Source organism: Pogona vitticeps, chromosome 3, assembly GCF_051106095.1.
Source record: "Pogona vitticeps strain Pit_001003342236 chromosome 3, PviZW2.1, whole genome shotgun sequence".
NCBI lineage: Eukaryota > Metazoa > Chordata > Lepidosauria > Squamata > Agamidae > Pogona > Pogona vitticeps.
In genome coordinates, this window is record NC_135785.1 from 145,407,316 (window position 1) to 145,422,533 (window position 15,218).

The 15,218-nt window shown below is 41.5% G+C and overlaps 1 protein-coding gene across 5 annotated transcripts in view; it reads left to right on the plus strand.

Moving 5' to 3' along the window:
• SCEL (sciellin) overlaps positions 1-15,218 on the plus strand; it is a 93,246-nt gene that overhangs the window by 69,971 nt on the left and 8,057 nt on the right. For 4 of the 5 annotated variants that reach the window (XM_078390806.1, XM_020783560.3, XM_020783561.3 and 1 more), the window contains exons 15-19: positions 272-328; positions 2,155-2,217; positions 3,634-3,723; positions 6,959-7,027; positions 11,895-11,969. In XM_078390806.1, the coding sequence (XP_078246932.1) occupies positions 272-328; positions 2,155-2,217; positions 3,634-3,723; positions 6,959-7,027; positions 11,895-11,969 (354 nt within the window). The remainder of the gene's footprint in view (positions 1-271; positions 329-2,154; positions 2,218-3,633; positions 3,724-6,958; positions 7,028-11,894; positions 11,970-15,218) is intronic. The other variant, XM_078390807.1, reaches the window with a different exon arrangement.

The following is a 15,218-nucleotide window of genomic DNA, read 5'->3' on the forward strand; positions in this document are numbered from 1 at the left end:
GATGATAAGCAATTTCTCAGGACAATTTTAATGTATTTAAATCTTGGAGGGATAATGTTCTGATGGAATTACCAGCTGTCATGTAACTTATGAAAATATTCTTCATTTCTTAATATATAAATATTTTGGACTTCCTCGTAATTGACAAATCCTTATGATCTATCAGTCATTCTGCCCCAGGTTGTATCAGTATCCAGCCTTTCCTTTCCTGTAAATATGATAGAAACTAGTCTGCTGTTTGTCCTGTTTCTTTTCCTTGTTTTTCTTGCAGAGGCAGAGACCTAGATAACCTCATTGCTGTGAATAAGACTGTGCAGAAAAACAAAAGGCAATATTCTTTATTTTATTTCTCTTGTTGATTTATAAAATTATGATATTATGCTTTCTTTGAGCTAACAGCATGCCCTTCCTATGTGCAGCTGTGGGTGCATGGACCTCCGGCAAGTGAAGCCATCTCACTTCATTTCCATGCATTTCTGACCCTGTGTCTGTAGTTTATTCCCTCAAAAAATGAAGGGGAGCTGGAAAGCCTTGTGCTCACATCATGACAGTTGTGCGTTAAGGTTTGCTGGCCGAAAGCAGGAGGGTGCAATGCTTTCAACATATCCCTATAGCAAGCCTCTTCAAAATAAGAAAGAAGTAGCTGGAACTATGATCATGGCCACTGGTCCCATCACCTCCTGGGAAATAGAAGGGGAAGATATGGAGGCAGGGACAGATTTTACTTTCTTGGGCTTCATGATCACTGCAGATGGTGACAGCAGCCACAAAATTAAAAGACGTCTGCTTCTTGGGAGGAAAGCGATGACAAACCTAGACAGCATCTTAGAAAGCAGAGACATCACTTTGCCGAGAAAGGTCCACATAGTCAAAGCTACGGTTTTTCCAGTATTGATGTATGGAAGGGAGAGCTGGACCATAAAGAAAGCAGACCGCCGAAGAATTGATGTTTTGAATTGTGGTGCTGGAGGAGACTCTTGAGAGTCTCCTGGAGTGCAAAGAGAACAGATCCTGAAGCTGAGGCTCGAGTACTTTGGCCATTTCACGAGAAAAGAAGACTCCCTGGAAAAGACCCTGATGTGAGGGCAAGAGGAGAAGAGGATAAGATGGATGGACAGTGTCATCGAAGCTACCAGCATGAATTTGACCCAACTCCAGCGTGCTCTGGTCCATGGGGTCATGAAGAGTCGGACATGACTTAATGACTAAACAACAACAACAAAAAGCTGGAACTAGCAGCTGCTGAACATTACGAGCAATGAGCAGAGTGATGAAAATAATAATTATGTGGTAAAAAGTCAATTTTGATTTATGGCAGCTCTTCCCAGTTGATTTTTAGGTAGAAAGTACTCAGAAGGAGTTGATGATTCCCTCCTTTTGGTGATGCTCTGAGAATGTGCAACTTGCCCAAGACTCCACAGATTGGCTCTTCTCCCAGGAGAGAAAGTGGAGAATTGAACTACTGACCCCCCCCAACTCTATAGTCACGAGGTCAAAACCACTGAGCTTGGCTTTAATCCAACACCACGTTAACAGATAGCTGCTAACATGACCAGATTTTCTCCTCTTTCTCTGCAGCCCTCCATGATATTTGAAAATTTGTTCATAAGTGTTTTCTGGTTTTGAAGGTGGGAGGGTTGCGGGGTGGGAGAACCATCCCCTTCCTGGTTCTTCAGATGGAAATTGTTTTGTCAGGAGACTATACTGTTGGATCCCACTTCTTGAAGTAAGTTTTGATGGAAGTGCTGGGAGATATTGCTGCCTAACACCTTTGAAACTGGGATCACAGCTGGCTGAGAATGCAATTGTGTACTTTCAACTGGGAACAAATGTTAATGCACATAAATGTTAATGCATATACAGTACTAGAATTTACACATAAGAAAACACATCAGGTCACTGGGATAGAAGACAGAAATGCCTTGATTTTCAGCAAAGGAGTTATGTTTTTTTTAATAGCAATTGGTGCTTTTTTTTTTTGAAGCTTGGATCTGACCTAAACGTAAAAACTATAATCTTTCACATAATTCAGAGATGGTGTGATCAGATAGTTTTTTTTAAATGTTGCTGAAAAAAATTATTCCTAATCTCCAGTAAAAAAAAAAACAATAGTATGTTGGGTCATCATGTCAGGATATTCTCTACTTTTGACAGAGGCCAAGAACTGGATGACCTGGTAGTAATAAAATCGCCTACCGCAGGTCAAAATAAAAAATGGTAAGTCGTAAATTTAATTTCTTATTGTCTTTAGGGACCAGAAGTGGTCTTGTTGAACTCTGTGCAAAAGAAAATCCAGATGCATAAGACCTTAAAGGAAAAGCTGTCGTTTAACACTAAAGTGCACCTTCGCCTTCAGAAGGTCTCAGATTTAATCTATGGCACCTTCATGGAGTTTAAAGATAGGAGAAACCTCTGTTTCAAACTCGGGAGAATAATTATGTAGATTTCCAACACTTTTCGTGTATGTTATATAGCACTGTTAACTGCACAAGGATGTAAGAAAAAACGAAGGGCTCTTTCCACTGTCTGCACCTGCACTGTCATGTAGCTACACAGCCCTTGCACAAACATGCTTTCCTACTTGTGCGAGACGCTCAGATGGTGGAAAACTGCATTGAAAGCCAGTAGAAACAATGGTAGGAGAACTTGGTGGAACAGACTAAGGAGAGGATGTGTGTAGCTGCCGCAAGGAGCTTGGTGGTTATTTAGATTATGTAGTAACATTGCTCTTGCAATATCTGTGCCCAAATTACTTGTTCTTGACAGGTTCTACTGACTACGTCCTGCCATTTTTTAGGTTCAGTGCTTCAAAGTGATAGACTAGCAGGGAAACAAAGTATGGCATGTGGTGGTCTCATGTATGATTGGGCATTATGGCTCTTTTCTTTCCTTGATGTACAGTCTGCTGCAGTCCTATCCACCCTTAATCCGGGAGTGAGCTCTGTTTAATCTTTGGGCCTTATCCCGGAGTAGACACACATAGGATTATACTGCTAGCAATCACCAGGAAAGGGCAGTCTCCTTTAATTAGCAAAGGGATGTCTACTCCACTCTTTCCATTTTTCCATCTATCCCTCCTCTCCCTACCATGTCCCTGGACCTCCGTAATCTGCTGGCTGTTTGCGTGCGTGCGTGCGTGCGTGCGTGCGTGTGTGTGTGTGTGTGTTTCTAAAGAATGGAGCCTTTGAAAGAACATTTGCAGCAGTGAATGCCTTTACTCTCAACAGTCACTTCAAGTAAGAGTGGGCTTGCAGCCAAGGTTTGTATGTGAAGAATGGGCTTCTTTCTCTGCTCTCAAGGCAGCCTCGTCACCTTTGATTGGAGGAATGGAGGAGAGGATTCATTTGGGGTACATGCTTTGCATACAAAATGGTGGCAGGCACGGAGGACTATTCATTTCATAGAACGTTTAAGCCTTTGGCACAAAAAGTGCAGGCATTCCGAATGATGGCAAAGTTGCCAATGTGTGAAGGTTTCTGATAAAAGCATTCTTTCTAATAACATTCTTATAACATATTTCTGCATTCCCTTTTTATATTTCTTACTTCCGAACTCTGCGTAGTACAAGAAGGGGAAGACTGAAAAAAGTCACAACTTCGCTTCTTTTTCTTACTCCAGCTTCTCCTTCCACAGGCAAAGCTCTGAAGAAAGGTCTGAATCTGGCAAAATTGAAGGCACTCAAGTGGATGCGGATGATTTACACCAGGTTAAAAGAGGAACCAGGTACAATTTTTGTAAATCAATACATTTACCCCTTGCTTTTCCTTCCAGCTGCAAAAATCTTGCCTTTGGTATTAACATTTAAACCAAACTAGGATCATTTATGGAACTTGTTTTCCCAGTAGAACAACTTCTCCTGGGTCATAGAAAAGCTTCTTTTTTTTTCTCTTCCTTTTTGTATTCGGGTATTGAATTCCCAAAATCCCTCTGCTAGCACGGCTAGTCGGCATGTCAGTGAAGGTATGGTGGGAATCATGGTCCAGAAAAATTACTTTCCCACATGTTGAGTACAGGAATTCTAATACACCCACAGAGGTACCCTGCCTTTGAATGTCCTTGTTTATCTCAGTGAGAACAGAAAAGAGAAAAATAAAGAATACCTACACACAGAGCTGCCCATTCTGTTTAATACAGGGCATAAGAGTGTTCATGCACTCTCATTCTTATTTGAGTCTGCAAACCTGGCTGGTGGTATGATGAAAGAAGTAGTTCTTCAAGATGGAGGATGGAAGATTGCCTGCCTCTGTTCTTGAAAGAACATGAAACCTGCTTATACTAAGATCCAGATTTTGTAGAGGTGCAATTTCTGCGCAGAGAAGCTCATCTCTGCAGTCCTCAAATAAACAGAGAGATGGAAAAAAAGAACAGAGCAGACTTAGAGTTCTCCTTTGTCCCTGGATTCTATATGCAGGTTACCTGTGGTTTCAGAGACCTGTGGTTGCAGAGCTCAAGAAGTAAAATTTCCCTGGCCATGCTAGGACCAGTTTACAGATCTGTTGCACACCTAGCGTGCTCTGCTCAGCATAAGGTCTCTGGGTTTAGTAGTGCTTGGATGCACTCTTAGTGCAGTAGGTGATGATGAATGAAGAGATGCAGATGCTTTAGATTACAATTCCCACAATGCTTTAATATTGGTCATGCTGGGTGGGGGCAATAGTTGTTGTAGGCCAAAGCACCTGGAGAGCCAAAGATTCCTCACACCTGCAACAGAAGAAGAGAAGAACTGTCTCAGCAGGGTGCCTTTTGGGAACCCTCCACTCTTGTTAACCAGTTTGATGGATCTTATTTATTTATTTTATTTATTTATTTACAATATTTTTTAGCCGCACCTGAGATAATACACTATCAACCATTATTCAAAGGCCCTCTCTTCTATGATGTATATACAATTATTTAATAAGCTACTGTCTTGATAAATATAGATTTTCCCCATCCTGTGTAGGGCATGTCTTCCTGCCAGGCCTTATTTCCTGCCAGGCCTTATTTTCTGCACTCCCATGATGCAAAAGCGTGCGTGTAAATCTGGAGTGCCAGTTCCATGGGAAGCACTCGGCCAGTCAGTCTTTTCTCGTGAGGTCAACCGTGTGCCATGGAGGCAGATGAAGACAGCCCAGGCCAATAGCTGAATGCTTATTGCAGTATGCAGGCATCTGCTTGGGATTAGCCAGTCGGTTCTACTGTCAGATGGTAAGGAAAACTTTGCTCTACCTCTTTGTCTGATGCAAAAGCTGGGCAAGTGACAAATAAGTCCTCACCATTTGACAGGAGAATGAAAACTGTCAAGTTCCCAAGTGGCTGCATGCACATTTCAGTAGATCGCTACCCTTGAGCTGTGCTCACATAACTTCCAGCAGCATGGGAACCACTCCAGTTCTACTCTTCCCCTGCAGCCGAGTGTGAGCAATCCTGCACAATATGAAAGAAGCACAGACTACAGTTGTTCCTAACACTACTTCTAATCCTTTGGATGCTGAGCCGATGCACAGTAGTGTAGCAGTAAAGGAACCACACTGTGGATGCTTCTCATTTAGTTCTGGGCTTCTGATGTTACCCCAATGGCATGGGGGGAAAGGGGGTGATTCCATGGCAGCTCTAAGACAAGAGCATGGCCTTTCGGAGGTTGTTGTCGTTGACTTGACTTTCACAGGATTCAGAACGAGAGGTGGAATCTTGATTTCACACTGTGGGGAGTGGGTGGGATGCCATTTGTGAATGTAGAATACTTGCACATCTGTGGCAAAGATTATATAATCCAGCACACTTCTTGCTGAACTAATTTTGTACTTGCAAGTTTTTGGCTTTTTTTGCCCAAACTTGGCAAGTAGCAAAATTAGTTCAGCAATAAAACTAACAGAAAAATTTGATTCCTAGCCTGATGGTTGAGGGGATTCAACCCACACTTTACATTTCTACCTAATCCTGATGAACTTGAAAACCTCAGCTTTAAGCTTCTATTAAGGTAAAGGTAAAGATTCCCCTTGACATGTAGTCCAGTAATGTCCAACTCTAGGGGGCGATGCTCATCCCCGTTTCCAAGCCATAGAGCCAAAGTTTGTCCAAAGACAGTTTCCATTGTCACGTGGCCAGCGCAACTAGACATGGAACGCTGTTACCTTTCCACCGTGGTGGTACCTTTTTATCTACTTGCATTTTACATGCTGTCGACCTGCTAGATTGTCAGGAGCTGGGACAAGCGTCGGGAACTCCGTTGCATGGATTCGATTTTACAACTGCTGGTCTTCCAACGTGCAGCACAGAGGTTTCTGCAGTTTAACCCCCAGTGCCACTACATCCAGTAACCTTCCATTAGAATGGGCAATATTGTGGTAACATTCTTCTTCCTACCATGTAAGACAGTGGCTCTCCAGATTTTGGTAACTACTGTTTTCCATCATCCTCTACTGTTAAGGTCACTGGGATCTAGGGTTTGGAATTCCATTGAAGGGCAGCCTCCTCCCCCACTAAGATGTATAAAAAAGGTACAACCTTGACACTAATAATATGGGCACTGTATCAGAGATGCTTTTTCATTTAATTTGCCTACTGATTCTCCAAAGGAACATTTTATTTGACAAATGACCAGTTTCTATTTCTGCCATATCTTATATACACTTGCCAGTTGAAAACCTGTAGGTGTTTATGCATAAATCAAAGCATAAATTAGAGGACAGATCCTTCAAAAAAAAGAAGAGGATTTTGTATCACCAAATCCAATAACTGGTAGCTAAAATGAAACACTGGTCACAAATTGTGAAAAATGTGACTGGTGACACCACCTTGGTTAAGATGATAAGCATCTCTCTGTGTTGGTCCATTTAGAAAATACAGTCAAGATGCACCCCGAGATGGCAACAAATGAAACACAAAATAGAATGATACTATATTGATGCTGCCTCTTCTTATTTTTCTATATTAATTTTTAGAGAATGAAATTCTCAACCTTTTATCTGTGTTTCAGCTGTAATGTCTCAAGCAATCACTCAAGTCCAAAGGATACTGTTGTGTACACAAGAATATATAAGAATAGGTATTTGAAAAATACATGTAGTATTTTTCTCACTTCTTTCTTTGTATACTAATTTCAAAAAATAACTGTTTAAACAAGATTTGTTTAAACATAAGCAACGTTATTTTTCAGTGATTGCATGACTAACTTAAAGGTTCTTCTTTTCTGCATGTGCAATAGGATCACAAAAATATCTGAGGCTTTATGACATTGCAGAATAGAACATAAATGTTCAATGGAAGCCAGAAAAAAAAATGAGACACACATAACTGGAAAGGGAGATCGATATTCACAAGGAAGAGCCACAGTGCAGCATGCAAATAAGCTCAGTTAAACTATCTGAGTCCAATAGGTTTAGCCTGTCTAAGGCTGCATGAGTTTGTGACCCAGGAGTGTTTTAATTGTGTCTCTGTGAGCACGCATGCACATGTGCATGTAAACACAGAATTACAGCTTGAAAAAATTACATCTTAAGCCAACCTGTCCGCAAGAGGCTAGAAATTATGTCCAAGAAAGTAACTTTTCCAAACAGAAGTTTATGTGGCAGAGCCTGTAGTCTAGCAAGGCAAGTGCAGCCAGGCGGCTATATACGTATCCTGGCCAAACAGGGTCATGATTGTTCCCCTCATTTTGGTGCCTGACTTCAAGCTGAAGAAGTCAGCTGTCAAGAGACAGATCTTGAAAAAGTTACTTTTGGGACTACGGTTCCCAGAATCCCCCAGGAAACATAGCCACTGGACATGGTGATGAGGCATGGGACTTTCATAGTTTTTGGCCTACAACCTCCAGAACTTCTCCCAGCCAAATAAAACTAAAAATAAATCAAATTCCTCTCTGGTATTTTGAATCACTCACAGCTGAGGAATAAAGGCTCTGTTAGACATGATGAATGAGTATGAAGACAGAAGAAGTGCCTGGGCAGAGCTAAGCTCTGTGGGAACTGCAAGGTACTAGGGTTCTGGTAGAGGCACCCTGTACAGAATGTAATGGACAGGAAGACTATCAGATACCCAATGCCTTACAGCTCCCACATAACAGTTTACCTCCAACCTCCAATTCCACACCCCTCCACCATGTTCTTAAAGATTCATCATATCTGACAGAGCTTTTATTCCTCAGCTGTAAGCAATTCAAAACACTTTGGGTTTGTGGCTAAAGCCCCCACATTCTGGCTGAGGGAATTCCTGCAGACTTTGGGGAGGTTGTAGTAAAAAAAATAATAATACAAAAGCCCCATGCCTAATGGGTGATGACAACTATAACTGTGCTGATTGGGGGATTCTGGGTAATGAAGTTAAAAAAAATAGTTTTCCAACCTCTGTACATAAATCTGAATGGGACACCCTCTGGTTCCCAGTTCCCACTCTTTAATACTACCCAAATCAGATGAAAAGGAGGAACTTCAGTTACTCACTTATATATACAGTGGACCCTCGACTTACAGATGGCTCGACTTACAGACTTTTCGAGTTACAGACTTCTCTGGCCACAAAATTTAGATTCGACTTGCAGCCGGAGAATCGACTTACAGACCAGACAAAAACCAAAATTGAACAAAAATAGAATAAAAACTGCCAGTTATGGGATTAATTGGTTTTCAGTGCATTGTAGGTCAATGGAGATTCGACCTACAGACTTTTCGACTTGCAGCCACCGTTCCAATACGGATTAATTCCTTAAGTAGAGGGTCCACTGTACAGTGGTGCCTCGCTTAACGAGCGCACCGTTTAACGACGATTCCGCATAGTGATCTATTTTTTTAGATCGCTAATGCAATCACATTGCGGTGTTCTGAATAGGCAAAACATCGCACTGCAATGATCGGTAAGCGTTTCGCTTACCGATCTTCGCATTGCGATGTTTTTTTAAACAGCTGATCGGCGGTTCCAAAATGGCTGCCGGGTGCCCAAAATGGCCGCCGCAAGTGTTTTCGCGCCCTGCCCTCACTTACCGAGGGCGCGAAAATGACGGCGCTATGGAGGAACTTTGCTGAACAGTGAGTTTGGGAGCCATAGGAACGCATTAAACGAAGTTTAATGCGTTCCTATGGCTTTTTCCGTTCCGCTTAGCGATGTTTCTGCATAGCAATGATTAATCCGCAATGGATTAACGTCGCTATGCGGGGCACCACTGTATTAAAATGTTTGCATAGCACCTCTCTCTAACATGCTCAAGACATCTTAATGGTGACATTAAAACTCTATGATCAATACAAATAAAAGTATTACTTTTAACAAAGGTAAATTTTGTACAAACCCATTTTATCTGAAGGTCAAACTAGATATTACACACATATTTGGAACTCCGTGGTGAGGGCAGGAAGCACATAGGGGTGCAACTTTTCATGGAGAAATTTCATTTCATTTCATTTTTCCACCCATTGTTTCTTTGATCCATTGTTTCTTTACTGTTCTGGAAATACGTTTCACAGTCTTTCTTATAAGGCTTTTTTTCTTATGGCCCTGGATGGTACATTCAGTTGTTTTGATGAATTAACAGTGACCTATAGGATCTCTGTAATATGCTATGCAGCTGACTGGATAGCTCAGTGAGTTAGGCATCTGGCTGTAGAGCCAGAGGTGGGGAGTTCAATTCCCCACTGTGCCTCCTGTAAGTAGAGCCAGCTTGTGTGGCCTTGGGCAAACTGTACACAGTCCCAGGGCACCCCAAGAAGAAGGGAAGGGTAAGCCACTTCTGAGTATTCTGTACCTGGAAAACATTGAAAAGGGTCACCATAAGTCAGAATTGACTTGATGGCACATTATTATTAATATACTGTACATGTAAGGTACAGGCAAAATGTAGGTCTGATTCTTACATGATTTCCTATATAATCAATTTGGAGGGGGTACTATGTAGTCTATAATTTTGCTTTCATATGGGGAGCCATTTCTCTGGCATGATGCCTACTGTGACCATTGCAAAACATGCCATGCCATGGAAAATAATAGTAAATCCATGAGCGCAAACTGATATGATGTAATTGGTATGAAATCCCTCAGATTTAAGACTGCTTACCTGTTAGTTTAGCTGTTTTTGTTAGCAGGTTCCGTTGGAAGTCAGCCAGATCTGCATTCTAATAAGTATGCTTAAGATTAAATAATGGTGAACTGGCCTAGAGATTTTTAAAATGGGAAAAATTCTCTTGCCGTAAAGTTACACCACACCAACTGGATCTGGTATGGTTGACATTTAATGTAAACTAATTGAAAGCTTCCTATTCAGTCCCCCTTTAAGGTTCCAAGGCCTTGTTTGTGCCCTTTTGGAGAAGATCTTGGGAGCTTTGGAATGGGGGAGGCAGCCTTTAATAGCGAAAGATCACCGCTGGATCCCTGCTGGATCCCTGGTCCCAATCTCAGCAGTAGTGATTCCAAAGCATTTTTTTAAAGAGATTGCCTCCCTTTCAAGGTTCTCAAAGTCTTCCTGGGGGCAAAAGGGAGGTGCATGAAGCTTCAGAGTCTAAAGGGCGGGGCGTGGATATGAAGCTTGTAGTTATTTATATTAAATATTATCTGCACCAGATCCAGTTTACATCATTTCAATTTATATAGCAGGATTTTGCCCGTTATGAGAGAATCTAAATGTACAGTTTCATCCATATAGATTCAGGGTTTGGATACTTAGTTTTTAAGAATCCCATTCTCAGTCCCCACATACTCAGCTATATTTGGGGTGCCACATTAGGACTGTTATTTCTCTTTTTTCCACAGGGTCCCCAAAATACTTCCCACGGCACGCAGATATAATGCTTCTTAATGCTGGAAATACTGCACCTGTTGAAATGGGCCAGTGCAGATGGGGAAGATTTTGTTTCAGTTTGTTGTGAAGAACTCACCCAAATGTGCACAGTTCTTCATGTTGAGTGCAGGACAAGTCCGAGGCTTTAAACATTGCAGGCCAAACTCCAATGGCAAAGATATGAAAGGAAACAAACAAAAAGCCCCACACCCAAATGCAATCACACAAGTGGTTTTCAGTGTTTGCTGCCTGTCCGTGGCACACCCTTTGCTCCATCAGTTGCACCGCTGGGATGTTCATACAGTATATGAAATGCATAGCTACATGCACAGTACTCCCACTGCATTGATTGTGCAATTGTTCTTGTGCAATTTTATATCACAACAGGATTCCAAACCCAATATGAAATGGGCAGATCTTCTCATCCATAAATCTCCCTTTTTTACAGTCCCTCCTTCCACTATGTTTATATATGCCAGTGACTCAGGATAACACTTCATACATCTGTTTAAGCCCATCATTAACGTCTTAGTCTTTAAAATGCCAGAAGGCTTGGTGGCATTCAGTTTTGACCTCCTGTCTTTGCTTAGGCTTCTGTATAACCACACTAATGTACACAATGGTTGCAGGGTTTGTGGGAACTCTTTTCTGCCCCCCCCCCGCAACAGATTCCCTCTAAAATAAATAAGGCACTGTGCTGCACGAAATAATTTTAAAAATGTTTTATGTATTTTTATTTTATCTTATGCTTTTTGAGTGTTTTTCATGCATGACATCGGAGTCTGACATTATTGTGTGCTATGTTATTTTAGAAATCTGTCATTTCTAAAATACCATGTGCTTAATGCATATACCCCCCCAGGGCACAATCCTTTTGCTGAAGCCCCTGTCAAATAATGGGAGTGGTGGAAAAGCAAGGTCCACATCCTTCTTATAATGTAAGATCTGACTTCTGCCCCCTCTGTGCTGCTCTTTTTACCGTTCCATTTCAAAAAGAGCCTCTTTATATGCTGGCATGTTTCTGCAGCCTGCCCTTGGGTTTGTGTGGATGGCTTTGATGTTGATTGATGAGATGCTTTCTTTGAAGGATTTCAAACTTGAAATGTAAAAAGTATTGTTTGTCAATTTTTATATGCTGACTGTCTTGCAGCCAATTTCCCCATGATGCCTATGAAGATAACATCCCTGGAAAATCAATTAAAACGGTTTACTCTACTTCTGATAGGTAAGTCACTACAGCAGTCTCACATAGAATCTTATATTACAGAGAGGCTCAAACTACAAGTCCCAAGTGGCATCATGACTACCATAACTGTGCAGTGTAAATGACATCAAAGGGCAAGAAAGCAAAGTATGAAGCGACTTGTAAATGTCACCCCACAAATTATTTACAGCTTTTACTGTATTTATTTACTGCATTTCTATGCCACCTTTCTTGGCAGTGGGACTCAAGGTGGCTCATGATTTTTTTCTTTAAAGACAAGAATTAAAAACAACATATAAACAATATAAAAATTGTTTGGCAAAGAATTATTAAAATGTCATATTAAAAATGTAAGAAATATAAAATCAGTTAAAATGGATTTTAAAAGATATATCGGCAGTGAATGTAAGACAACTAGCTATGTTAAAATTAGCTATCAAAAGCTGTTCCCATGGAAAAGACAGCCATTTTTTCTCCTTAAGACTTTCCCCAGGTCCATAAAAACATAGGCTTCACATTATTTCACTGTTCTTTACTCTATCAATTGGTGAATAGCTGTTGAATGCACAGGTTGGTTTCACAGAAAGGAATTGCACTTGACCTGATAGCACTTGACACCTGAAAGGACAGCTAACTATGGCTCACATTTCAGAAAGAAAGTTGCCAGCTAGTGCTAGCGAAAGAACAGGAACTCGGGTGGAGCTAGGCCTAGCTTAGCCTCAGAACTTTCAGATGAGGCCTTACTGCCCGAAAAACCCACAACAACCAAAAGAGGAGAGCTCTAGCAGCATACAAAGCCTGTCCTAGTGAGTATAACTTGCAGGCTCTTCGAGTTGCTCATAGCAAAGTCCAGCAAGCTGCCAGGAGATGTTCTAACAATTATTGGCTTCAGCTCTGCTCTCAGATACAGGTAGCAGTGGACACAGGTAACATCAAGGGAATGTATAAAGCAGGATTTAGGTCCAATACAGAAGAAATCGGCTCCCTTGAAGTCTGCTACAGGCGTGATCATCCAGGACTGAGCACAACAGATGGAACGCTGGGTGCAGCACTACTCTGAGCTATATTCCAGAGAGAATGTAGCAACTGAAGAGGCATTAAATAACATTGGGTGCCTACCTATCTTGGAAGAGTTGTACAGCAAACCAAATTTAGCAGAAATAAAAGTGGCCTTGGATTCCCTCACCTCCGGCAAGGCACCTGGGAAGGATAACATCCCTGCTTAAGTGCTGTAAAGAGATCATCACCATGCTGAAGCACACCTTTGGAACTGCAACAGAAGGCGTCTATCTCCAGACTAGATCAGATGGAAAGCACTTTAATCTCTCTAGATTGAGGGCAAAGACCAAAGTTGAGCTGAAATGCATGTGGGACTTCCTCTTCGCTGATGATGCAGCTGTTGTTGCCCATTCTGCTGAAGACCTCCAACAACTCATGAATCGTTTTAGCAAGGCCTGCTAAGACTTTGGACTAACAATTAGCCTGAAGAAAACACAAGTCATGGGCCAGGGCGTGGACTCACCTACCTCTACTACCATCTCCATACAAGAATTGGAGGCTGTTCATGATTTTGTGTACCTTGGCTTAATGATTTCTGACACTCTCTCTGGATTTTGAGCTGGATAAATGCATTGGCAAAGCAGCTACCATGTTCTCTAGACTCACAAAGAGAGTATGGCTTAATAAGAAACTGACAGCATATACCAAGATCTAGGTCCCTGGCACTCTATCCAACTTTGCATTTCTTCATCCATGAAGCTGGTAATTTTCTGGTGGGACTGAGTCCTCCCTGGCAGGGCTAGGTATTGTCTCAATTTCTTATGTCTCCGGGAGAAGATAGCAGCTGAGTCCTCAAGTTATTCCTCAGCCTGGCTTATTCCTATATATATCTTTGGAGGATAAAGGAGGAAACCTATATATAGAAGACATATATAAAAAGAAGACTCATATATATATTTAAGTTTCCTCCTTTATCCTCCAAAGAAGACTCATATATATATTTAAGTTTCCTCCTTTATCCTCCAAAGAAGACTCATATATATGTTAGTGTTATGCTGTTTTCTAAGTATTTTAGCCTTAATGCACGGCTTGCACAAGGAAGCAAGAGCCAGCATAGCACAGGGAAGGGCACTTGACTTGTGCTTAATAATAGTGGATGTTTGCTGGACACTAGCTAGCACAAGTACAATGCTGAAGTGAAGATGTGATTCCCAATAAATCTTCGAATGAGCAAGAGAAGTGGAAGCACAAGGAGATGGAAATGCTCTGCTTGATTTTTAGGGGTGGAGCTAGAAACAACAAGGCAGCAAGGAATCTAGACTCTCCAGAAACCTGCTGCATGCCATGAATCCAGACTCCCCCCAAGAAATTCAGGGGAAGGGAGGGCCAGGAGAGGCCACCCTGAGTTGTAGGAGAGCTACGGGGGGAGTGGAAGGCGACCCCCCCCTCAGGCCATCCTTTTTCTCCAGACAGAGGATTCCTCCAACGCCATTTTCTAATGTTGTCTTAGCTGTGAAGCTCCCCGGGCAGGAGGGAAGCATGAAGATTTATTCATGATTGCATGAACAGGGACTAATTGATCTCAACACTGCTTCAGTAAGTACAAAATAAACTTAAGTGGCTGATTTTAAAGAAGATAGTGTAATCTTGGAAGTGGCAAACAAGCTTTAAACCCAGACACATTGGTAATTTATTACTGCGTCACACCTGAAACAGAAACTGAAACTGATAAAGACACAGATACAGACACTTTTTCTTCTTATCCTCTGTCCTCGGATAGATGGAATAACTTTTATAATAGAAAACAAGATGTTTAAGGAGGCTAGATGCTGCGAGAGGTGGATTTAATCTAAATGCAGTTTTATTATGGCTGGACCTACACTTGAAGCTACCTGGTGAAAGTTGAAGTCTGGGCTAGCATAATAAATCACCAGCTCTACTGACGATCTGACTTTTATTACTTAAGTAGTTTGTGGCTATTGGCTGGAAGAAATAAACAAGCTGATTTGGTGGCTATTCTCTCTACAATAGGGAATGTTTCTTTATGTGGGACACATATTTTGAAACCAGAAAACACCTTTTGCCCATCAACTTTTCAACGGAGATGGATCTAACAAAGGACCTAATAGACACTTTACAGGAGATGCAAATTAATATTCTGAACTGCCTTACAACCCAGTTCTTTGTACCTAAGACATTGTTTCAGGTATGAAGGGACAAGTAGAGCATCAGGAGATGTCAGACCAGCTCATCAAAATAGAGGCAACACCA